This window comes from Hakea prostrata, chromosome 7 (genome assembly GCF_041222555.1).
Source record: "Hakea prostrata isolate BN-2017 chromosome 7, UWA_Hpros_2, whole genome shotgun sequence".
Lineage (NCBI taxonomy): Eukaryota > Viridiplantae > Streptophyta > Magnoliopsida > Proteales > Proteaceae > Hakea > Hakea prostrata.
The window spans coordinates 52,733,324-52,759,158 of NC_142606.1; the positions used below are offsets into that span (position 1 = coordinate 52,733,324).

At 37.5% G+C, this 25,835-nt stretch overlaps 1 protein-coding gene across 1 annotated transcript; it reads right to left on the reverse strand.

Annotated features, from left to right (window-relative positions):
• Nucleotides 1-1,037: 1,037 nt before the first annotated feature.
• On the reverse strand, nucleotides 1,038-22,917 carry LOC149011360 (ABC transporter G family member 42-like). The gene is made up of 20 exons (XM_089162637.1): nucleotides 22,763-22,917; nucleotides 22,381-22,675; nucleotides 22,224-22,310; nucleotides 10,985-11,166; nucleotides 10,644-10,895; nucleotides 9,851-9,866; nucleotides 9,588-9,732; nucleotides 9,234-9,374; nucleotides 8,936-9,111; nucleotides 8,409-8,741; nucleotides 8,031-8,321; nucleotides 7,842-7,925; nucleotides 7,550-7,683; nucleotides 7,153-7,219; nucleotides 6,908-7,078; nucleotides 6,565-6,621; nucleotides 6,366-6,369; nucleotides 6,059-6,193; nucleotides 5,747-5,801; nucleotides 1,038-1,401 (listed from the first exon to the last, which is right to left on the reverse strand). Exons 1-20 carry the CDS (start codon nucleotides 22,915-22,917, stop codon nucleotides 1,038-1,040), a joined length of 3,144 nt encoding a protein of 1,047 aa, XP_089018763.1.
• Nucleotides 22,918-25,835: the final 2,918 nt, after the last annotated feature.

Below are 25,835 nucleotides of genomic sequence, written 5' to 3' on the forward strand. Positions count from 1 at the left end.
TAGTGAGCAATGTGAACTATCCTCATATGATGTACTCATGACTTTGTCCAATGACAAGTCGCCCAGGCAATGAGTCACATCACTAATGGGTATAGAATGAAAAGTTTTCCCATAGCCCTCATGTCATTTGGATTATCCTGAACTACTTTCCGAGTCTTGCCCCGCGAGACCACATCGTCCATGATCCTAGAAACAAGCTAAAGTAGCATCATTGGGTGTCCTCTTCATGGCATAGTCTAAAGTAAAGGGTACAAGTAGGATCAACAAAATGTGATCCTGATGGCTCACACAATGATGAAGCAGGGATCCATTCAATTACTCTCATCATCGGTCGACTTTAGCACATGCAACAAACATGCATGCTATGGCGTAACTCCCACTGATATGGGCATGTCACAAAAGAAAAAATATGCCATACAAATCTTGGTTCAGTCACTACCTAAAGCGCCTAACCTGATTCTTCTACAATTAATCACACATTGACCAATTATAAAAGATTCACATTCGGCTACAATCCAGGCAACATAGAAATGTGATGATTCTATGTTCGACCACTGAGGTTTCATCTTAGTTCCAACTAAGGCACCTAACCTTGGTTTGAAAGCCCCCTAAAGCCTTACAAACCCTTAGGCTCATCTTGCTCGCTATCCACAAGCGCCAAGGTGAATTACCTGTGTGAGTGGGTCAATTCCATGTTTGGTGACATCTTCTAACTCACTTATCATAAACATGCATCAAATATTCATGTAAAAAATGAATTCATTATGTCCAAAAGAAGATGTCTTAAAAAATAAATATCATCCACGTCTAAGACCCAGACTCCTAACATGTGCTAAAAACACATCCCTTGGTATAGGCTTAGTCAATGGTCAACCACCATGTTGGATGTGGAGATGTGCTTTAAGACAACTTCTCCCTTTGCAATCATATCTCGGATAAAATGGTGGCGAATCTCTATGTGTTTGGCTTTTCCATGGAACTTAGCATCTTTAGAAAAAGTCAAAGTTGTTTTACTATCAGTGTGTAGGAGCACCACATCATCTGAATGTGAGAATAATAGCTCCACCTCCAAGGACAAAAACATAACCTGAGGTAGACTTTCGCTCATCTTGATCACTGCCCCAGTCAGCATCAATGTAACCTGTCAACCTCAAATTTGAACCACTATATGTGAGCATGAGATTTTTCGTCCCATGAAGGTAACGGAAATTCCTTTTTACTGCTTGCCAATGGGTAAGTCCTGGGTTACTTTGGTAACGACTGACCATCCCAACAGCATAGCAGAGATCTGGGCGCGTGCATATCATCGCGTACATCAGACTACCAACCGCAAAAGCATAGGGTACTCTTGACATTTGATTTTTCTCTTCTTCATTCTTAGGGCATTTATCTAGGCTCAGTCTGCACGTTTTGTCCATTGGTGTGTCAATGGGCTTAGAATTTTGCATGTGGAATCGTTCAAGGAGTTTCTCTAAGTAAGTTTGTTGAGACAAACCAAGAAAGTTCTTTGAGCGATTCCTCACTATCTTGATGCCTAACACAAAGTTGAATTCGCCCATGTCCTTCATCTCAAATGTGAAGGATAGCCACTCTTTAATTAAGGATATGTATGATGGTTCGGTGACTGGTGTACAGTGGGGGGACAAAGTAATGTGTAAAACCCAGCCCTAACCTTGACCCGGAAGCCTTGTTATTTGTAGGTCCGATGACCCGAAGTAAAGTAAGAAGTCAGCTTTGGGCCATCCCAGTAGAGGACTTGGTGTCTGGCTTGGAATCCATGAAAGTTGATGATGAGGTTCTATTTATGGAAACTGAATCCTGATGAAGATCTGATTAGTTGATGGACTTGGAGTGCTCTCTATCTTGGTTTGAAGGCATTTCTACCTATTAGGTAAGTCACTTGACTTGTGTGCAAAACCCCTTTAGGATTGGATTTGATCTGGACCTTCAATTCCCTGTTTTGGTCTTGCTGTCAAGCATTGGTCGACTGATTGGTCGACTGGGCCAGTCGACCAATCCACTCGACCAATGAGTGCTGTCTTTGGCAATTAGGTTGTTCTTGCTCTATTTAAGTCCCATCTCGAGTCCACTTCGTATTTGCTGCCTCCAAACTCTCTGGAACGAACCAAAGACCTCTGCAAGTCATCTCTCTTGCATCCTTGGTGTTTTCTTGACGGATCTTCGTCGAAACTCTTCTTTTTGCATCAAAAGGTATGTCTACTCTCTTTTCTTCTCCTCCATCTTTGTTTTTCTTTCCTTTTTGAGTTGAGACAGTAGAAGAGATGCTGCATTCTCTGTTGCAAACATCTCTGAACATGTTCTCATGATCATCCTAAGGATTTGAGGCTAGAACAATGATCTTAACCATGATCATTGCAAGCTTTTGAAGGAATCATGATCAACCCATGATCTAATCGTTGTTAAACTTCTGATTTGAATTCTGATCTCTTTGGATCTTCTATATTGATCATATTCGTAGTTAATTACTGTGTTTTCCTTCCATGATCCATAATCTATAGATCTCTAGTGTTCTCTTCTACCATACTATGTGTTCTTCATGATGCATGGTAGTTACATATATGGTAGGTTTTATTTCCTTATTTAGATTTATGCTTCTAAGCCTTATTCCTTGAAGATCTAAGTATGTTTTCATGATACCATTACCAAAAGCAATGATCCATCCTCCTATTGTTCTTGTCTTTGATTTCTATTTCGAATTCATCAAGATCCATGGTTGATTTAATTATGGTAACTTTTTGTTTCCTAATTTGGATCTTGATATCTTGATTTGATTGGTGTTTTGAGGTCCCCTATATGTTAGAATACTACTGATGTAGTTTACCCCTTGATTAGTACCCTTTTGAACCACCAAATTCGGATTTCATATCTTAAAACTCTGTTTTTTTTAGGCTACTGTCTGCATTGGTCGATTGATTGGTCGATGGGGCCGATCGACCAATCCACTCGACCAATGAGTACAAAGCAACTCGAATTGGTCTATGTTGGATGTTTTAGTATCTTTTCTGTTAGGGATCTTTCCTAATATGTTGTATATACTTGTTTAGGACCTTCTTCTCAAGTTTGCCAAGATCTTACTTGATTTCTTAGGATTCCTTTGCGAGTTATAAAAGGTAAGGATGGTTATTTCCTTAATTACATAGATAGCATGAATCTAGTTTCTATATTTGAATATCATAGATATGATTCCTAAATTAGATTCTTACAATGATATACTACTGTTGCATAACTTTGATTACAGTAGCATTACTTATTCATATTAAATTGATTCATGTATGATTTACTTACCAATGTTATACAAGTGATTGTAATTATTGATTTCTTTCCATATATGAAGTTACCATATATGTGATGATATGATTTGATGCATGTGTATGCTTAAGTATGGTTTGGAAAGGAGAGGTGTCCTTTTGACACTTTTGTCCTTGGACTACTACGGGAATATTATGGGATGTTTCCGGAGATGCCCTCTGGACACCTTCCTAAACTGTTGGATGACATATCTAGGATTGTCTAATAGTGTTTGGCTAGGATGTCCTGTTATGTCAGACCCTAATCGGAGGGGTATTGAGACCGAACGACCCGTGGTAGCAATGGGGATTCATGGACACTCAAGACCGGTAACCAACCCGTGAGAGGACAGGAATCACATTGTGGGGGCCATTTATTGGTAGGGTTGCATATGGTTAGACTTGGGCTCACGAGCGCTTAAGACCGGTAACCAACCCGTGAGAGGACGTGAGAGCTTCCCGTTTACCATATGTGGATGATCAATAGGGTTGATGAGTCCGTAGTCAGGGACTATGAGGACTCTAGTGTGAAGGATACCGGAAAGGATCGTCGGGGACGAGGAATGGAAGTATCTGGATCTCGACTTGATGTAACTAAGTAGAAGACTTGCATTTGGCTAGGTTTTACCCTGACATGCGCCAGTACTTATACCAAATGGTTGTGAGAGAGTGTGTTGACTTAACCCCCTGCCAAGGTTTGTCCTGAGGGATGAAGGACCCATTACCAATCGGCTGCTCAAGACCGGTGAAATGATCCGTGAGAGAATCCAAGATATCTTAAATGGTTGAGGATGTGAGTGGACTTTCCTAAAGAAGTACGGTGCTATGACTTAAAGCATGTCTGCCAATAGAGACCAGCATACATAGAGTTAGATTCATTCATTCATTGCTTGTCTCATATCATATTGCATTTATGATTGTTCGGAATCCCGCCATTTATGTTATTATGGATTTTTAATCGCCTTACCTGAGTTTCTTTGAAACTCATTCCTTTATTGTACAATGTTGTTAGACTATCCTGCAGTGTACCGAGTACTATGACAGTCCCTATGAAGAAGCGCAAGGCGAGGAGGCATATCTCCAGGAAGGTGATTGCGGTTACCACAATTACTCTGAAGATCCCGCGAGTGGTTATGCTCCGTACGATGCTTAGTCCGACCATCGAGTGGAAGCGTCCTTGTGCCATTTATGAGATTTACACTTATAAGGATGTTGTCTATAAAGTGGAGAACAATTTAGTTACCCAATGTACTTGCTACTGGGATTAGATCTTGTCTAGTTTATTCTTTTAGAGCTACTTTTCCGCTGGTTGTAAAGTGGGATTTTTGCCTCACTTTACTTATCTGTTTGACACTCTGATTATATCTATTATTCTGATTCATTTATGATTCATTCTTTCTTTATTGGATCTATGGTTTATCTTCCGCACTTTTATTATGATTGTTCATGATTATGTTATTGTTTATGTGGGAGGTTGATCACTCGATACCTGATCTTCGGGCTGTGGATCACACTCTCGGGTATGCCAGATAGGGTACCGGCTGGGAGGGCGTGACATAATGAATTCCCGATAACAGTTGGGCTACATCAAGGGTCAATTTTAAGCCCATATCTTTTTGCACTGGTAATGGATGAACTAACAAAAGGCATTCAATATGAGGTCCCTTGGTGTATGCTTTCATACGAACAGAGTCATGAACTATTCAAAAGAGGCTCCTCAATGCCTATAAATACCCTTAGCTTCTTAACAGCAGGATATACGAAGATTCCGAAGTCTTCTCTATTTTCTTGAGTTTTGTTTGTGCTTAGCAAAACTTGGGAGATTCAACAAAAAAGTTGAGCTTCTTTGTATCCTGGGAGACGGTTTGCAGTACCTCATAGCACCTTGAAGTGAGGGCGATTTACGTCTTAAGGAAGCAACATTGTAACGCACCTAGAAGTTCTATTTCCATACTGTGATCTCATCTTATTTTCTTTAACAGGAAGTATATCCTCCTCCATGATTTGGGGTGATTTTATCTTCGAGGAATAAGTGTATGGTCAACTGTTATGAACAAAGGCACTTAAAATCCTTATGGACAGCATCTTCGATATGGCTTCACCTACTATTCAAGATCCAACTCTTTGGGCTGTTGTCATTCGATTTCTTCTCAACCAACATAAAAGGTATTTATAATTTTTATTTGGATATTTCTGTTCCCATCTACAGAAATCTCCCACCTCTAGTTGGGATTGATTCAATAAATATCCTGGCATGTAGAATCAGTGTAACTTATTCTCCTTTACCCATGGATGTGTTTCTCTGATGGAAGTTCTTTATTTCTTCAGCATAAATTGGAGGTACATTAATTGACATTCAGCTTCTCTAATACAAAAGGCACAACAGTATGGCACTCTTCCTTATTACAACCATTACATATACATCTATAGTTTCCAACCTCAGCTCATCCTCATTACAAAGCACAGACCCTTTGACAGAGAAATTTCCTAATCCTGAATAGATGAACACAAATCTGGAACAAATTGATGCCACTCTTCAATGTAACTTTATATGTATTTACCAGAACTTTGATAGACAACTGATCTAGATGGTTAGGCATTTAGGATGCTCTTATATCGCATATTGCTCTCCATGATTCTATCTTTGTTGAAAATTCAACACCTTAATGGCGTATGCAAAAATAAATGCAAAAAAGACTGCGAAGCCAACAAGAATTCCTGCAATTGGACCCATAAAATCGGTGTCGTACCCAAAGTGTTCTTCAGATAGGTCTTAATGCTCTGTCTGTTTCCTCCAGGAACTGCAATTTCTTGCTCCAGGTCACCATATTGTGACACTATGAGCCCATAAACAGTCCATGCTAAATCCACCACTTTGGAATTGACTGGAAAGTAGAGCAAAAGATCAGAAGACCAAGAAACAGAAACAGAATGAAAGAATAATGGTTTAAACACTCCAGAGCTCTATAACTTGTTTAATGCAAATAAACTAAAGCTGAACAATCATGATTTAGTTGTACATTGACATAAGCGGAACTACAGATTAAGCAGACTTACTTTTCTGGGGATATAGGAGCCAGAGAAGAGGTTAAAGAAACTCATGAAAGAAGATGTCAATATTGCTGCAACTTGGTGGTTCGGAGTGATGGCCACCGCCATCATTCCGTAGTAAGTGAAGTAGAGATTGGTGAGGAAGCTTACGAAAAAGAACCAAGAGAACTTTGTTGTTGTCCATTCAAAGCCAACCATAGCATACACAATTAGCGTGTAATATGTGCTTTTGCACAAATACATATGGTATTTCAGTGACCACCTGCAAAAAAGTGGATATGGTATAACTTTAGTGGTGCATCATAAATAGCTTAAGTTAGGACATTTTGAAGGTTTAAATAGTCAACATGGCTTGAAGACTTGAGTTATGGCTGGGCTTCATTGACTAATTTGAAATCAATGTCTGTTGAGTGAAATTAAAAGGCAGAATTGCCTGCCTAAGAACCAACTTCTGGCTGTAGTTTGGTTTGACAAACATGAGTCTAGACTTTTTGAAGACAAAAGAATAGCTGAGTAATTCTTATTACTTCATAAAACTGCTTTATCACCTGTGCAATAGCATATGTTAAGGCAGAGTACATCCCAGCAGCTCTTTCCCGGTAGAAGACAGTTCTTTCAATGGCAACAACCGGTTGTACTGTTGAGAAGTTATTAAATCCAGTAAAAAGGCTTGATAAATACAAGGCTCTAAAATCACAGTTAAGTCTGCTGCACTCTCCCTGAACCACCAAAAAGCAAGATTTTAGTATATTTATTCAAGTTCAGGTCAGGCATAAGGTTACTATTTATCTACCATCACTGATGGAGCAGATGTAAAATCAAGTCCCTTAAGAATATGGCACTGACCTTTTAGAGCCAACCTTCCAGAAAATTGTCCCAATCATAAGGGCACAGGCAAAGAAGAAGATAAATCTTACAATATTGTAATCTGGGCTTCTCCAGTAAGTCAACCACTGCTTCCAAAGGCAAGATTTGAACTGCTCCCATGTTTACTGACAATATTTAGTAGGAAAATAAATATCTATTGCTGCAGGGGCTGGGGTGCTGAGATCCTTAACTAATGTCTTGTTCTACCTGGCAATGAAAGCAAAGAGAAATTTACGAAAACAGGCCTGCACAATAATACTTTCCAGAATAGATAAAATACTAGTTCTTTTCTTCCAGTTACCAGGGCAATGGTTTCTACTTACTGATACAAAGGTGACGATTTGTAATACTGAGCAAAATCAATTCCAAACTGAACTTCATTAGAGGTACTGCTTGCGTCCAGCATCCATGCCGCAGGGTTGTAGTTCTCTTTGATTCTTTGAACCCCAGGAATAGCCTGAAAACTATAAATCAGTACTAGAGAGGACAGATTACAGTTTCTCCTTGTAGCATGTTATTACTACCATTGCTAGTCATAGATATACTCTTTTGGGTGCAACTGTTCTACTAAAAATAACTATTACTTAAAGGTGGAAACTTGATGATGAAGAGTACCTCAAAGTATTCAGTAATCTTTTTAGAATTTTGCCCTAAAGGTCCAGCATAGATTAGTTGTCCCCCTCTTTTCATCAGTAGTAGCTGGTTAATAACACCATATTAGTATATTATTTCATCAAGATTAATGTGTTTGGGTGTGCATGCATGCATGAGGAGGGAGAGGAGGAAGAGGAGGAGGTAATTGACCTCATCAAAAGCTTCAAAGATATCAATGCTAGGCTGATGAATCGTCCAGACAATTGTTCTGCCAGTGTCAGCCATGTTCCTTACAGTCCTCATAACAATAGCAGCTGCCCTTGCATCAAGTCCTGACGTTGGTTCATCAATAAAAATGATTGACGGGTTAGCAACGAGCTCCACAGCAATTGTCAACCTCTTCCGTTGTTCAGTTGACAGACCAGTAATCTCTGTAAGCCCCACTATAGCATCCTTGAGATTGTCAACTTCTACCAGATCCATCACTTCCTCCACAAAATTCTGAAATATTTCAGTGTAGCAGTAGTTAAGCACTTGGACGTCTACATTAAAAATTTTCAATTCTAGAAAAAAGGACTGGAACATTACCATCTTCTCCTCTTTGCTGATCTCTTTTGGGAGACGGAGAAAAGCAGAGTAAATCAGGGATTCCCTAACAGTGACTTGAGGGGAATGGATATCATTCTGTTCACAGTAACCTGATATTCTTGCAAAGGTTTCTTGCTTCTTAGGGAAACCGGAGATTCTGATATCACCTTCAATGTATCCCCCTGTCTTTCTGCCTGCAAGAACATCCATCAATGTTGTTTTTCTGGCTCCACTAGCTCCCATCAATGTCGTGAGGATGCCAGGCCTAAATGCCCCTATTGCTTCCCTAAGTAATTGGAGTCTATCTTCTGTCACCCCTTGATCGTTCATTTCCTATTAGGAATCATCTATTCAATTAAATTGTTGAATGAAAACTCAATTTTCTAGTGATATGTGAATTTGTTCCTTAATGACAACTTTAATAAGTGTCGTCCATTCAGTACAATAAAGATTAGTAAAATCTATTGTAATGATCCAAGCTTCGAAGTTGAAGTTGAACGAGAGAAACTAGAAGAAAAAGTTCTAACCTGAGGCATGTCAACATAATAATTCACATTGTCAAAGGACATTTTGTGAGGTATGAATTGAAGAACACTTCTCCTCCTTGGGGCAACCCCATTTGCTGCTTCAAGAACGGAATCATCATTTCTGCCAAGTCTCTTAGCATTCATTTGACTATCCATTCGTTGGATTTTCATATCTCCTAACACATTCAAAGTCCATGTCAGGAACTCTCCAATCATCATATTAGTCATTTGTATCAGAGGTGTACAATTTGTTGGAAGAACTAGCCACAAAAATTTGTGCAATTGCTGCGATTCTTACTTGAGTTGTTTACATATGCTGCAGATAAAGATTGAGGAGTTGCTTCTTGCTTTGACTTTGTTATGAGTCTTGGTTCTTCTTCTCTCACCTCCATCTCACGGGCTGCTTCTTTGGATATAATTGTTTTTGGTCTTCCAATAGCTATTAATAGTTATTACAAAAAGAGAGCAACATGAGAAGTAATAACTTCAGACAAATGCTTGAACTCAAGACAGATTAAGTGGGAAAATCAGTCAATAACTCATTGCAGATTACTCTTCAAATTCTAGCAGCCCCTATATGACAAAATTAACTAAAAAAAATAAAAAACTATAATCCCCAATAAGAATGAAACTGAACTTACGGTTTAAGTACATAAGTGAAAGGGTGAAAGAAAATTGAAGAGGAATGTAAACCCTAAAAAAAGGGCAGCAATCCCAATCCAAAACCAATTGATCTCAGTGAAGACATCAATAGTCTCCATTACACTGATACCCAACCTTGTAACATTGTCAGATGCCTGTCATAGAATTCAAATTTAATAAGAGAGAGAATTTAAACTTTCCCACCAGAGTGGAAAATATAAAGACCTGGTTTTGTTTGTTGGTCACTTCTTTGAAATTTTCTGTATGATGTACCTGTAAGCTGTAACAGCTAGTCTCAAGGAGGAACAAGAATAAATAATTATAAACATACCAATCTATTCATCCACCTTGGAGCAGACATCTCATTCACAACAATAGCATTATAAATGTAAGACATCGGTGAGGAAACCTAGTAGCCCAGATCCACCACTTGGGAATTTCACCTGTAACAAAAAGCATTACTTCTGTTGATCACAAATAACACTAGAAAATAAATGGGGTTTTCATCACAGAACTAAAAAGAACAACTACCATCACAATGCTGACATTGAGGTAGTATGGAACCACCAAGCATGAACACAAGGAAAATCATTACTAATCCACCTGCGTTGGCAATGGTCATAGTCCTGCACATTCCAGCTACAAACATAAAAAGCCCCGCAGCCGTTTGTTGAATCAAAAAAACCAGCAATAACTGCTTAAAAAACCTTCAAAAGAGCAAGGAGATCATAGAATCATTCATTTATGCAGGGAAATTTTATTCGTTTCTGTATTATCAAAAGAAGGCGGTTTTATCTCCATTAAGCATATTGAATACCGCAACATATATGAGTGCACCCACGTAGATAAAACCGCCTTCTTTTGATAATACAGAAACGAATAAAGTTTCCCTACATAAATGAATGATTCTATGATCTCCTTGTTCTTTTGACGGTTTTTCAACAGTTATTGCTGGTTTTTTTTATTCAACAAACGGCTGCGGGGCTTTTTATGTTTGTAGCTGGAATTTGCAGGACTATGACCATTGCCAACACAAGTGGATTACTAATGATTTTCCTTGAATCACCTGCTAGGCTCTGGGGCGAAACCTATTGTATAGTAGGTAATGATCATCCAAGTTGCAGATTCAAACATGGAAATAGGGATTCTGATGAGAAAGTTTGCAAGGCTGAAGACCCAAGCAGGATAGAACAAGAGGTCTCTCTGCTTGAACAACACAGGAAGCCTTGCAATGGAGATGCTGAGCTCTATGTAGCCATTAAGCATATTGAATAACACCGTGGCTGCAGTAAAAGCCACGATGTTGATCTTAACAGTTCTGTAGATGTAGACGAAGGAGTTTCTCTTGAGAAGGAGCCATTCTCTGTTGAAGGAGGCCTTTAAAGCTCCATTTTAGGAACAGAGTACTTGTTCATCACCAGTGCTGCCTCGTGGTTTATGCTCTTGTCGTACGGTAACCGGAGCTCGTTCTCCAGCCGTAATCCGACATGGAACTCCTTGAACCGATCCACAAATTCATTCACCGATACGTACTGGTATGGCTTCTCCTTGTTGGCCCAATAATACTCTTGGTCCTTCTTTGATGTTACCTGCCACACATGCAACCAAAAAAAATCAAAATGGTAGGATTCATGGTTCAACTAAGTTTTTTCAGCACATATTATGTCAGGTCCAAACGAGGCTACCATGGCTCCCACTCTCAATTATTTTATTATATTTAGACTTGGACTTCCCATAATATGTGTGATAAAAAAAATATCAGGGGAGCAGAGTGTTTCTCCAAAGGGGAAGTGATATGAACTCTGATGTTGAGTTACTCATTTTTAACTCTTGAAGGAAATCAGAAATTCCTTTTCTTTGAGGACATTGAAAACCACAACTCTCGAAGAAATCAAGGACATGCTCTCGTGGGCCTTGATACACGATTTGGCCCTCAGATAATAAGATGATATCATCAAATAGATCATATGTCTATGGAGCAAGTTGGAGTAGGGATACAAGGATGGTGGCTTGGGTGAGGTGAACAATCTGCCGCAAGCATTTCGTTATCTGGTATGTTGTGGAGCTGTCTAGACCTATTGATATCTCATCCATAAATAGTGTCTTTATAGGCCCTACTATCATCTCTCCTGCATCAACTAACAATTTTTCTAAAGCATTAACAAACTCTTTTGGTAAGTCACTTTGTCACACTCCAATCATTAAAGAGTCCTTGCATCACATTTTTCTACTAGATATTAGGAGGAGGTCCACCTTTAAGTTCTAACAAATAGAAATCACAAATGAAACCCTCATTGGGACTCCTACGAACCTCCTCCTAATGTATGATAGAAAAATATGAGATGATAGGCCTAATGGGTGGAGGACCTAGGCTCATTAACATCCTATGTTAATGATTGATGTAATATATGGACATTTAGTATTAATGTCTCCACACAATTTATTCATAAAGAATACAACAAAAGAAAGGAATTGTCCTTTTAGTGCCCTAAACAATTTTTTGTCTCCCCATAATTTATATGAAAAAGAAAAACATATAACCAAGATCTAAACATATCTATAATATCCAAACATAACACAATTCCTAGCTCTCCATATTTTTTTCCCAAAAAAAATTCATTGAATAAGAGTTAAAAATTATTAAGATAATTACTAAAGTCATTGTAATATTGCTTAATTAGTATCTTATCTCATGTTCCTTTTAAATTTATTAATCTAACTTTAAACCTGGCCTAAAATTATTGATGCCCTTCTACTCTTAAACTTTGTTAGTTAACTAATAATGTGACATCTTTGAATTGTTAATAAAATCCAGAATAATCCAAGGTCTATAATTTTTTACTCATTTCATCCTGATCGAACTCTTTGAAATCCAAAATGACAAGAATATATAGTTAAAAAATTGATATTCTATATGATTTTCTAAATAAGAGTAACATTGTCTTTTGGTCTTTAGTTCTGACAAAAGGCAAAGTGGAGATTGTACATTCCATCTTAATAGCTTCTTAATACCGTTAGAAATGAGGGTGGCAGTAAGAAATTGAATTTGATTAGTAATCAAGTTATAGTGCTAGAGGATAATTGTAATATCCCTAAATATTAAGTCAAAAGATATTTTCAATTTTTTTCTTGAATAGAAAAAATGAAAAGCACATTTCTCACATGGCGTACATAGTCTAATTACTTTTTGCATACTTATTGTTTCCCATCACATGACATTTATGTTCCAATCTGCCCACTTTATTATATATATAAATTATCTTTCCAACTAATTTAGCATTTGTAGGGTTTATCTTCCAAATTAATTTCATAGGTTACAAAGTCTAATTAGTTTTAGTGTATTTATTACTTCCAGTACCCGACCATGGTGTTTTTTAAACAAAAAAACATGGTTGTTTTGTGTAAAGAAGCTAGTTCATAAGCGTAGGATTAGATTGGCATCTTGGAACATAGGATCTTTAACTGGTAAGAGCTTAGAATTGATTGATGTTATGAGGAGAAGAAGGATTAATGTAGCTTGCATCCAAGAGACTAGATGGAGGGGTAAAAAAGCCAAAGAGTTGGATGACTTTAAACTTTGGTATACTGGGGATAAAACAAATAAAAATGGAGTGGGTATAATAGTGGATAAAGATTTAAAAAATGATGTGGTGGATGTTAAAAGAGTGGGTGATAGGATTATTGCTATCAAGCTGGTAATGGAGAAAGAATGCATAAATATAATTTGTGCATATGCACCTCAAGTAGGATTAGATGAAAGTCTAAAGCTAGAATTTTGGGAAAGTATGGATGGATTAATGCAAGGAATTCGTCAAGGAGAAAAGATTATCATAGGAGGTGATTTAAATGGACATATTGGAAAAGATCAAAGAGGATATGAGAGTGTTCATGGAGGATATGGTTTTGGAGAAAGGAATAAGGAGGGGATTTCAACTTTGGATTTTGCTACTGCTTTTGATCTATCTATATTAAATACTTACTTCAAAAAGAGAGATGAACATTTAATTACTTTCAAAAGTGGACAGCATAGAAGCCAAATAGATTTCTTCCTAACTAGAAGGACTGATAGATTGTTGTGCAAGGATTGCAAGGTGATACCGGGGGAAAGCTTAACTGCACAACATAGACTTGTGGCCTTGGATATGTGCTTAGTCCCAAGAACACATAAAAGGTCCAAGGTAAACTATCCCAAAATAAGATGGTGGAATTTGAAAGGAGAGTATTCTAAATCCTTCATTAATGAAGTAGTCAAACAAGGAAAATGGGATTTTAAAGGGGATACCAATGCAATGTGGAATGAGATGGCTATGTGTATTAAGAAGGTGGCTAAAGATGTTCTAGGTGAATCAAAAGGAAAGACTCATTCTTATAGAGAGACGTGGTGGTGGGATAGTGAGGTTCAAGTTGCCATTAGGAATAAAAAAGCTAGTTTTAAGGCATGGCAAAGAACTAAAGATGTTGAGGATCTTCATAGGTATAGGTTGGATAGAAATGAAGCTAAGAAAATTGCAGGAAAAGCAAGGGAAAGGAAATATGAAGAGTTGTATAATAAATTGGGCACAAAGGAAGGGGAAAAATCTATTTATAAGATAGCTAAGATGAGGGATAGGAAGAGTAGAGATCTTGACCATGTTAGATGTATTAAAAATGGAGATGGTAAAGTATTAGTTTGTGAGGAGGATATTAAGAAAAGATGGGAAACCTATTTCTCTAGTTTACTAAATGAGCATTCTTCAAGCACTTATGTTTCGGACGATTACACTTTTCACCAAGGCACCAAGGTCCGAACTTATATACGTAGAATTTCGATGTCCGAAGTAAAAGAAGCTTTAAGGAGGATGAAACTCGGCAAGACACAAGGTCCTGATGAAATCCCAATTGAAGTATGGAAGAGCTTAGGTGTCACATCCTCCCAGCCGGTACCCTATCTGGCATACCCGAGAGTGTGATCCACAGCCCAAAAGATCAAGTTTAGGAACGATCATATCCATTTCGCACAATAACATAATCAAAAGCAAGAACAAATCATAATGTTCAAGTAATTTATAATAAAAGTCAAGAAAGGATCTCAGAAGGATCACTATAGAATATCAGAGTGCGGAATAACAAGATACCAAATCAAAAGACAACTGTAGAGTATAGCGGAAATACACCCTACAAACACATGCGGAAGGTAGATCGAAATCTAAATAAAGCTCTAAGCTAATACAAGTAAAGTAAAAGATAAGTCTAGAAGAAACAAAAGAAATCTAATCCACATCTTCAGTCAGCTCTTCTTGCTCTTCAGTCTTCTCTTCTTCACCTTGTGCTTCCTCATACGTACCGTCAAAGAAATCCAAACCTGTAGAGAAGTCTAACAACAGATTGTACAAAAAAAAGGAATGAGTTTCGAAAGAAACTCAGTAAGGCAAGTTAATCCATAACATCATAGATAACATGTGGCAAACCATAACAAGATGCAATGCAATATGAAACAGATAATGTGTGAATGCATCTAACTCTATGTATGCTGGTCTCTATGGCAGACATGCTTTAAGTCATAGCACCGTACTTCTTTGGGTAGGTCCGCTCACATCCTCAACCATTTAAGATATCTTGGATTCCCTCCAACCATTTAAGATATCTCGGGCGACCGATTGGTAATGGGTCCTGCATCCTTCACGGACAATTTCCATGGTAAGGGGTTAAGTCAACACACTCTCTCACAACCGTTTGGCATAAGTACCGGCGCATGTCAGGGAAAAGCCTAGCCCAATGCAAGTCATCTAGTCAGTTATATCAACTCAGTTCCAGATACGTCCATTCCTCGTCCCTGACGATCCTTTCCGGTATCCTTCGCACTAGAGTCAGCGTATCCTATGGCACCGACCAACTCGGACTACGGACTCATCAACCCTATTGGTTATCCACATATGGTAAACGGGAAGCTCTCATGTCCTCTCACGGATATAACTCACCGGTCTCGAGCGCCCATGAGCCCAAGTCTAGCCATATGCAACCCTCCAATAAATGGCCCCCACAATGTGATTCCCGTCCTCTCACGGGTTGGTTACCGGTCTTGAGCGCCCGTGAATCCCCATTGCTACCACGGGTCGTTCGGTCTCAATACCCTTCCGAATCGGGTCTGATATAACAGGGGTATATCCTAGCCAAACACTGCTAGACATCCCTAGGTATGACAACCATTGATTCGGGAAAGTGTCGATGGGCAACCCCGGAAACATCCCATACTATTTCCGATAATGTCCAAGGACAGAAGTGTCAAAAGGACACTTCCCAATCCCAAACCAAACTTAAGCAAACACATTCTCAGATCAGTCATGACATACACAACCAGTAGTTCATCATATAAAAGAGAATGTAAAAGCAACATCAGATTAAGCAGTAATAAGTAATTCATATAACATAAACAATGAAAAGATGATATAAATAAGTGCTACTGTTCCCACAGTAGGAGATCAGAATTAAAATACGATAACAGTAGGTAATCTCATAGTTTCATAAAGTAGAAACTAGAGAACAAGCAATCTATGTAGTTAAGGAATCAATTGTCCTTACCTGATCATCGCCGAAGATAATCCAAAGATCAAAGAGAGAGACACCAAACATGGCAAATAAACCCCTAACAAGCATAGATACAACATTAGGAAAGATACCTAAAAGATCAGAGAGCAAACGAATCAAATCGAGCGAAAATTGAAGCTACTGACTTCATTGGTCGATTGCCTTGGTCTACTGACCCAGTCGACCAATCAGTCGACCAATTGAGTCAGTACGGAATAGTGAAAACTGTTTTGGCCATAACTTCTTCGTTTGAAGTCGGATTGATCCGAAATTCGAAGGGGAACTTCCTAGGATGTATTAGAATCATATAGGAAGATAAAATCATCAAGTCATGGTCAAAAGATGGGTTCTTGATTTGACCCAAGAAACTAGGGTTTCAACCTTTATGGCTCTCATGAAAAGGTTATGATCACAGGAAGAAAGGGAATGGTTGCAACCAAGAACATAAGAAAATCTTGTTTAGGTTAATAGAAACATTATGGGAAGATAATCATGGTCAAAATATGGGTTCTTGATTTAACCCAAGAAATTAGGGTTTCACCCTTATGGTTCCCATAAAAAGGTTAAGATCACAGGAGGGAGGGAATTGATGATTGGCCAATTACAACAAGAAGAATTAAAGAATATTGAATTTAGATCAACCTCCACATTACCCATGAGGTTTCCCTCACATGGGAGGTTACCAAAAAAGTTCTCAGATAATCACCCAGGTTAGGGTTTCAAAGGATTAGGGTTAGGGTTTCGAAGATTTCACTGGCTGAGGTTGAGATCATGATGATGATCATAGATCTCAAGGAACAAGATGAGATCATGGAGTGGATGGTTGCAAGAGTGAATCATCTTCTTCCTGATCTCAGCCAAGAACAGATTAAAGGAAGAAAATCAGAGATGGAGAAGAAAGAAAAGAGAGTAGACATACCTTTGATGCGAGAGGAAGAAGATTACTTCAAGTCTTGTGAGAGATCACCAAGGAATGCAAGGGAATTGATTAGATTAGGGTTCTAACTCATTCCAGAGGCTTAGGAGGCATAGGAGGCAAAGTAATCCCGAGATTTGACTTAAATAGAGGAGACAGGACCAAATTGGTAAATTCAGACACCATTGGTCGATTGGATTGGTCTACTGGTCCAGTCGACCAATGAGTCGACCAATCAGGACAGCAAGGTTCAAACAGGGATTCAGAGGGCTATACAAGGTCAAATTGAGTGAGATTTTCTTCTACGAGTCAATCAAGAAGTCTAGTTTCCAGAAATACCTTCGGATCAAGAATTGGAGTTTATTAGGTCTACCAACTAGGCTCACCTTCTTCGATGCACAAGCAGGATTTTCCAGACATAGTTCAGCAACTTCAGACAGGGATTTGGAAGGTTATATGGGGTCAAATTGAGTGGGGTTTTCTCCTGGAAGTCCATTAAGAAGTCTAGTTTCAGGAAATATAATCGGATTGAGCACAGGAGTTCATTAGGTATTTCAACTAATTCACCCCTCTTCGGTGCACAGATTCAAAACTAACACTGACAATGCTTTCAAGTGAGGGCATCATCGACAATGTCCATGGGCTTGGGTTCCGACACCAAATCGTCAACCAAAAGGGTCTACAAGCAACAAGCTAAGATCAAATCAAGGTCCAACTTTAAGGTCAAACATTTAAACAAACCCTTCTTTACCCAAAACAGATAGGGTGCCCTGGCTAGGTTTGGGCTGGATTTCACATTAGGAACCCATGGACTAGTTTGGTTGACTAAGTTGTTTAATAAGATTATGAGCACAGGGAAAATGCCAGATGATTGGAGGAGAAGTGTTGTGGTTCCAATTTACAAAAATAAAGGAGATATTCAAAGTTGTAATAACTATAGAGGCATTAAATTGATGAGCCATACGATGAAATTATGGGAGAGAATAATTGAAACCCGTTTGAGACACTTAACTACAGTTACGGAGAATCAATTTGGGCTTATGCCAGGAAGATCTACAACGGAGGCTATTTACTTAATTAGGAGACTTATGGAAAGGTATAGAGAATGTAGGAAAGATCTTCATATGGTATTTATTGACCTAAAAAAAGCTTATGATAGAGTCCCTAGAGCGTTAATTTGGCAAGTACTAGAGAAAAGAAGTGTTGCAAGTAAATATATAGATATAGTTAAGGATATGTATGATGGTTCGGTGACTAGTGTTAGAACAATGGGGGGACAAAGTAATGAATTCCCGATAACAGTTGGGCTACATCAAGGGTCAACTTTAAGCCCATATCTATTTGCACTTGTAATGGATGAATTAACCAAAGACATTCAAGATGAGGTCCCCTGGTGTATGCTTTTTGCGGATGATATTGTGTTGATTGATGAGACCCAAGTGGGGATTAATACCAAATTAGAATCATGGAGATTAGCTTTGGAATCAAAAGGCTTTAAACTTAGTAGATCGAAGACAGAATATTTAGTTTGTAACTTTAGTCATGATCGGCCAGATGATGAGGTGGTGATACTTGACGATAAAGAGATTTCTCAAAGTGATTGTTTTAGGTACCTAGGTTCAATCATAAGTAAAAGAGGTGATTTGGAAGATGAGGTTTCCCAAAGAATTAAAATAGGGTGGATGAAGTGGAGAGGTGCGTCCGGGGTCTTATGTGATCGGCGTATCCCATTAAAGCTTAAAGGAAAATTTTATAGGACCGTTGTTCGACCAGCTATGATGTACGGTGTAGAGTGTTGGGCTGTTAAAAAGAATCATATAGATAAACTCAGTGTAGCAGAAATGAGGATGCTAAGATGGATGAGTGGCAAAACTAGGATGGATAAGATAAGAAACGATCATATTAGAGTTGGGCTGGGAGTTGCTCCCATAAGTGATAAGCTTAGAGAAAGTCGTTTGAGGTGGCACGGCCACGTTCAACGGAGACCTATAAATGCTCCTGTATGGAGAAGTGATATAATCCATATTGAAGGAACTAGAAGAGCTAGGGGTAGACCTAAGATAACCTTAGGAGAAGTGGTGAGAAAGGATATGTATAGCTTAGGCCTTGTATGTAGCATGGCCTCGAACAGAACTGATTGGAGGGCAAGAATCCATGTAGCCGACCCCATTTAGTTGGGACAAGGCTTATTGTTGTTATTGTTATTTATTTGTGTATTTGTTGTTTCAACTAATTATAACGTTTGCAGGTTTATCCATCAGCTAATTATAATTAGCTTTGTTGTACTTATTATTTCCATAAATTACCATAGTTGTTTTCGGTATTTATTTTCCCATCTCTAAAGGAACAAGATGGAAGAACACGAATTATGGTCACGGATAAGACTTATTAGAGAAGTGTAGATGAATTCTTTTCACTGCATTATACACAAAGGTTTTAAAGGTTTTTACAGCCATACAACTGACCATTATAACTCAATAGGATGTGTGTTTTTCAAACATAAAGTGGGGTATTAGCGTTTTAAGATCTCTATTTTGGAGGTGACAGTGCATTTATTCTTTTGTTTCTTTTGTTAAATTATCAATAATGTTAGTGATAATTAAAATGCTTGAAAAGACCTTGTAGTCCAAAATGAAAATTCTCAAAAAGCCCATAAACAAAGCAAGAATGAAATGTGAAGTATGAACCAATCAAAACTAGGCAAGGCAGGCCACCAATTGGTTGGCTTAGCAACCAACACCTCTAAGTGATGACGTCAAAGATTTTTTTGGTCAGGAAATAAAATTTTTATTAGAGGCAAAAACAGGGAGAAACACCTTGCCCTAATTATTAGAGGGACTAACAATGGATTCTGTTTTGAAGTCCATTACACTTTAGAAAGCAGAAGCCTAGAAGAACCTAAGGCGAGAAAATTTACAAAGCGGTTTATCAAGCCTTCTTATAAAATGCCTAAACAGAATTGAGGTAAATCCCTATGCTAGTTCAAGAATTGAGGAGGTCTGGGTTCGATTTTCACTAATGGTACATATGATATAGCCCTTAACCTTGAATATATATAAAATCACAAGTTCCAAAAAGCTAGGCAAGTGGATAAGAAAAACCAACTTACCAGTGGTCACTCGCTTTTTTTGTCCACCAGATATTCGTCTACGCATCTGATCTCCAACGGCTGTGTCTCGACATATGTCAAGCCCTACTATCTGTTCCAAGAATACATATTAGGAGTGCTTTGGCTTAAGAGTTCTCTGATATATTATAGATAGGTAGACTTCAATGCCTTTGAATTTGGATTTTCTCATATCTTTCCATTAAACATTTAGAAGGTGTGTTCACCTCTGAATACGTACAAGATGAACTACAGGTGGACTTCTCTCATAAATATGTATTAAAGAGGTAGGAAAAAAGTATGGTCCTTTATCCTTATGGATAGGAGGTCTCAACTTAATGTCCCTTGTCACATGTTACCTTGAGAGATAAAGTTATTAAACAACAAAATAAAATTATATAGAAATGGAAAGAAAAACATAAAACTATTACTAGAGGAACTATAAATATCCAAGGACATATATAAAGATGAAGATCAAACTTTTGTAGCTTATAAAGTTATAAAACAACAAAATAAAATGCTAAAAATATATAGAAATGGGAAGAAAATCATAAAACTATTACTAGAGGAACTATAAATATCCATGGACATATATAGAGATGAATATCAAACTTTTGTAGCTTATAAGATGTCAACCCTATTAATACATTTTTACCCTAAAAACCAAATTAATAAATACCAAAATGGGCCAATGGTTGGAGATATCGGAGATATCGCTATCTCATCCATTGGACGTATTACTTTTATGTGAAGGATCATATTTTTTTTCAGAACTTCTCTTTTATTGATAAAATCCTTTCCAAAACCTACAAGATCAGAAGGGATTCCTTTTTTTGGGTGATCAAAAGCTCAGATCATCCTTCCATCGGGTGAGTATAAAATATAAGGGGCCCATAAAGGAATCTACTGTAGGTCCCATCTCAAATTTTTTTTAATAATTATTCCTTTGCAAGGCCCCCCTATATTTGTGGTCAAAAATGAAAGACAGAACTCGATCAAAAGAGACCTGTTTAGTTACAAAAATGAAAAAAAGTCTCATTTAATTTTCTTATATAAAAAATTATTCAAACTTGAACTTCTTAAAAAAGAAAAATGAACCAAATTTCATCTAGGGCAGTCAAAAAAAATCAGTCTCTAAGAATTTTGCCCCCTCATTTATTTTCATCCAGTGTTGTCTGTCCTCCATTATTCAGATAGTATCATGTATTCACAATGCAATTTAATATTGACATCAAAATTTACTTGTCATAGTGAAAGTCTAAATCTTCCACTGCAATTCGAGAATTATGTTTTCATCACACCTTTCCATTGCTTGTTAAGAAGGGGTCTATTTATTAAACCTAACAAAATAGATTAGAGGCACACTCCCTCTTAAATATATTGTGAAGGATGTGAGGAGAGCCTAATAAGATCCCACTCAATTAGTGATCTTTGTGCTTCACTTACACCCCTGTAGCGCACATTTAGAAAGATGATTCACCTTTGAGATCATCCCTTAAATATATAATTAAAAAGTGTGAGTAAAACACAATTCTTTAACTACAAAAATTATTAAGTGACGACAAATCAAAATTAATTAGCGAAGCCCCCAACTCTACTTTTGCAGAAGCCTTCAGCATTGATTGAGTTCATCCATTTGACTCATAATATATGTTTTTTCTTTTTAAATATGTGAGGGCAAAAATAATTCGCAGTTTCTCACTTACCTTGAATATAATCTGTGATTAAACTCCGTTGCAGTTGCCTGTGAAAAACAATTGTAACATAGAAAAATAAATTAAAATTTGTAAAACTGATGAAAAAGAATGAAGAGAAGGATACATAGTATACGTATTTACTTTCATGAAAAGGTCCACTCAGCCTCTGGATGTATGCCTGCATCCTTATCTTTCCTTGCTAGCTTAGTCAGAAGATCTGTTATAGAATGATCAGTTCTAATCCATACAAGAATAAAGATTAATTATAGAAAATTTTGATTTTTATACCATATCTTGGTCCAACCCCTTGGCATCTTGCTGAGAAATCTAGTGTTTCTCTCACAGTTAATTCTCCTTGTATACCATATCATTCTGGCTGATGTAGGCAGAGGTCTTCTGTGGTACAAATTCATTAAGTTTGTGCCCGTTGTATGTGATTTCTCCTTTCACCTGAAAACCCGGATAAGAAAATTATCAATAACTCAGTTCAGATGCTCTAGAATTAATGGTGTTTGGCTACCTTCAGGCTGGGGTCTAGCTGCCCGGCAAGTGCAAGCAATAGAGATGTCTTCCCTGAGGAAGGAGGTCCTAACAGAAGTGCCATTCTTGAAGGCTTTACAATGCCTGAAACATCCTTTAAAATTGTGAGTATTGTTGTTTTGGCAAGCTTGATTCCTAGTACTCCAAGAGCTGTTTCTGCAATATTTCTAATAGCATTTGGAAGTGTAGGAAGAGCTCTATTGCCAATGTAGCAATCTGCTTCCAGTGTCAAGTGTACAAATCTTACTTCAACTGTTGGAAGTTCGATCCCAACCCTGCAACCACAATCATGAAAAAGAGTTCATTAGTTCCTGTGGAAGCAGATGAATGGTGCTTTATGTCTTTTAAGAGGAAATTATCACCTGTCAATTCGGTTCTTAAGCTTGCTTAAGAACTTTTCATTATCTTCTTCTGCAACCTCAAAGACTTTCTCAATGAAATCTTGGTTGCTTAAGAACTTTTCATTATCTTCTTTCTGCAACCTCAAAGACTTTCTCAATGAAATCTTGGCAGTCATTCGTGCCAGAAATGACTTCATGATGGTTGTTCAAAAATAACGTCATGATGGTTGTTCTGAGGCGATCATAAGTTGTCAGTCTCTCCAGAGCAGCCCATCTAAGAGTTTCTTGACCTCGTCACACATCTTCCACTCCCCAACTGCTCATGCTCCTTATCATGCTCCAACTCAAGTTCCTGCTGCGTTCATCTTCTTCTTTGACAAACTGAACCAAATAAAGAAAATTACAGATCAAGAGGAATGCAAACTGAAGTGGAAAAAGAAAATCCTGGTTTTTCGTTGAACTTGGGAGTTATTAACGAAAGCTGCAAGCTTTTATAATACTTTCTACAACAACTCTTCACTGTTTTGTAGCTAGAATTCAACAACTCTTTACGAAAGCTTTTATAATACTTTCTACAACAACTCTTTATGAAAGTCTTCCTTTTAGGATTTCCATAAAAGGAAAAGAAATTAATTTCGAAATACCTATGATAGATAAGCTCAAATTTTTCTTTAGTTCACGTATGTTTTTCAGAGGTCAAATATGTTATTTGGACCCCATAATTATCCAACAGTTAAATTTCAATCAAAAATTAATTTAAGAAAAATTTTAAAAAACTAAAGGTTAGAGTTTGTTGTGGAGAACATATAGCCCAAGGGGCCCCCTGAGACGAACGTACACCCCACTTGGGGCAGAGAAGTCTTCTTAAGGAGATTCTGAGTGTCCTTCTGGAGTAAAGCACATACCCCCTCGGGACATGTGTCTTCTACATGCTCAAGAGGAACGGTGCTCTCTCATGAGAGGCACAGAAAACCCCATCGGGAAGAAGCTTATTAACCCCCTCAGGAGGAAGCATATTTACCCCTTCGAGAAACATGATTCAGAATCAGCTTAAGAATCCCACTTGGACTAAGTCCAAGAGTGACGTTGAAGACGGCCAAGTCAAGAAGAGTTAGTTACAGATAACTACTCAATAAGGCCGTTCCGAGAATTGGGGAGATGAGCTATCGGATAACGGCTCTATCTGGTCCGCCAAAGAAGGAGCCATAACTCCGAAGATATTTCACTCACTCTTCAACTGACGATCCAAAACTCAAGGAAGCGCCGCCTCCAGGTATCTTCTATATAAACCCACATCCTACATGGAGAAAGGTACGAGATTCATCTTATCAATTATTCATTACGTCTTGAGAACTTTCTCAAGAACTCTTATTGTTGCCTAGGCTGACTTAGGCGTCGAAGGCGGTTCCCCGGCCAAAACTTGGCCGGTCCGTTCTTGTTTTCTTTATAAGTGCAAGCATCTCAGTTATTCTAACTTGGCTAGGGAGCTCTTAAGGTGATCATCTCAGTATCCGGCCCTCGAAGAAGTTTTAGACGCAACAATTTGGCGCCGTCTGTGGGAGAGTAAATAGAAGTCTCATTGTTTGCAATAGAATCCACATTATTAGAATTGACTCAGTTGTTTCAGGTTGTGAAGTTTCGTCTTTTATTTTTTGCTCTACTAAGTTATATGTAGTATTGTATTACTTTGTGTTGTACTAAGCTATATGTTGTTCTCTATTACATTTAAATTCTTCAACATCTTTTGATTTAATTATTTTCATCTTTTTCTATATTGCACAACACAAGTGCCTACCGTAAACTATCAACATTTTCTTCCTCTGTTGAGGAGGGCATAGATTGCAGATATTGTGTCTTCTATATTTAAGGATAACATTTCATGTCTAGCACATCGAGGAAGGAGTCTGTTGCTAGAAAATAGCTCTCATCATCCTTCATTTTGCCTTCTTTTTTAAACTTAATATGTGGATATCTGCAGCTTCAGGTTTGTATTTGATAACTAATAGCTTTCATTAGGACATGAGCAAGTTGATTTTTGCATCCTGCACTGGGTTCTATTGCAGTTCTTTTTAATACTAATTGAAAGTATGTAATTTAGCTTAAGTGTTTTGAGTATTGAGAATAACTCTCACACAAGGATAGTGCAATATTTGTAAAGGCATTACTAAGAAAACAAAATGCATGTAGCATAAATTTATGTGCTAATAATGACAATCTTTAATGAGGTTCCATCGAGATTCACTAGGATTAACTGCATCTTTTAAATTGTAGCAATGCTGATGAAATAGTGAAGGTAGAAAGAGAGTTGTTCGATTTTTTCAATAACTTCTCTACCAAATTCATCATCCAAGTTGATGGTAGCAAGCATAAAAATAAATGGGCCTGTAAATTATTGCTTCATTTCATCAAACTTGAATAATAAGTATTGATACTTTTTCTTATGTTTACTAAGGGGTTAGTTTAGTTCAATGGATACTTGTAATTACTGGTAGGTTTGTTATATAACAATGTTTGGATTAGGGGTGTATTTGATTGTTCTATGAATACTTTCCTTCAAATCTCTGTTGTTAGTTGTCTTATTTTAATTTTTCTTCTTTTAATTCTTTTTTATTATTTTCCTTTAAATTCCAAATTCGTTGATCTGGAGTTATATAGCATTTCTTTGGAATTAAAATTTATTGGTAATTTTTATCACATAGATGACTAATCTATGGGATCCTAGATGTAGGTTACAAAGACAAACGAGTTAAGTAAGTCAAGATAGGAGAAACTCATAATTTATCTTATTTCTTTTCTATAATTTAATTTTTTTTCAACATTTGCAATAATTAATTGAGAATACATTGGTTAATCAAATATTTCATAGTCATATGGCTCTTGGTTTGCTTGATTATTCTAAAACTTTCCTTATTGTAATAAGGAGTTTTCAATGTGATTTTTGTCATTTATTGCAGATAGTGGAGCTTCTTACAAAAATGACTATTTTGGAAGAAGCAGCAGTACAATTTAGAGAGAGAAAAAAAAAAACTCTAAATTTTAGACATGGTTTCTATAAGAATGCTATCCATGGAAAGTTATTTCACCAGTTTCGCCC